We start from the raw sequence: 1,031 nt of genomic DNA, 5'->3' as shown, positions 1-1,031 counted from the left end.
AACATTTTATATTTTAAGTTTTTATTTTTATATTTTTAAAAACATATACCACTCATATTATTAGACGGAATTCCCCGCAAGCCCGAGTCAACTCAGCGAAACACTGATAACACCTCGTCTTGCCTCAGCAAGCGAACAAAGTAGGTAATAAGTTTATCAGCTCACGTACATATATTTCCCCCTATGTAAGTCCCCTTGCTGTACAAAAAAGTACCACAACAGCAGTGGCAGCGCCTGGAAGACGTTGCTATAAAAGCAGTTTCAACTCAATTGAACAGCATCAATCAAACATTGTCAATCAAACCAAAATGAAGTTCACAATTATTTTTCTGCTGCTCTCGATGTGCGCCATGGCACTGGCTGGCTACGAGAGGCCGCCATATCTGCCCAGGCCCACCTTTAGGCCTGTTCGAATTGTACGAGAGGCTGGCTATGAGCGTCCTCCATACCTGCCGAGACCCACCTTCAGGCCGGTTCACCGATTTGTACGAGAGGCTGGCTATGAGCGCCCACCATATCTACCTAGGCCCACGTTCAGACCTATTCACCGGGTGGTACGAGAGGCACTACCAGCAGCTGAGCAGCTGTGGGCGGATGCCCCGCAGTTCTAGACTTGGGATGCAGCAGCCAGAGACATTTCCGATATGTTGAACATTGTATGCCATAACTGTAATAAAAAACCATTGTTTATCAAATTAGCCATAATCGAAAATAAATACATTTGTATGGTTAGTCAATACACATGAAAACCATTATTTTTACATTGGGGTTGCTGCCCTAGCTAAAACAATTGAGTTGCCATAACTTAAAAATTTTGAATTTTCGCTATAAATATTTATTATTTACACAAATGATTTCATTAATTTAACTCATTTCTCAAATTCCCTAATCAAATTTCAGAAGTTGTGCATGCATAAAGATAAAGATAAAGTAATAAATGTTAATAATGTTAAATGTATTTAATAACAGCTATAAATATATAGCAACTGCAAACGTTTTTCATTTGAATTCTGCTAAAGCGCCATCTATAT

At 39.4% G+C, this 1,031-nt stretch overlaps 1 protein-coding gene across 1 annotated transcript; it reads left to right on the top strand.

Annotated features, from left to right (window-relative positions):
• The first annotated feature begins 274 nt into the window (after positions 1-274).
• LOC115482760 lies at positions 275-716 on the top strand. Its single transcript, XM_030222687.1, has one exon. It carries the CDS (start codon positions 309-311, stop codon positions 609-611), a length of 303 nt encoding a protein of 100 aa, XP_030078547.1. The 5' UTR covers positions 275-308; the 3' UTR covers positions 612-716.
• Positions 717-1,031: the final 315 nt, after the last annotated feature.

The sequence above is a fragment of the Drosophila hydei genome, unplaced genomic scaffold (assembly GCF_003285905.1).
Source record: "Drosophila hydei strain 15085-1641.00,03,60 unplaced genomic scaffold, DhydRS2 tig00000060-arrow-pilon, whole genome shotgun sequence".
In the NCBI taxonomy this organism is placed as follows: Eukaryota; Metazoa; Arthropoda; class Insecta; order Diptera; family Drosophilidae; genus Drosophila; species Drosophila hydei.
This window is presented reverse-complemented; position numbering and strand designations above follow the sequence as displayed.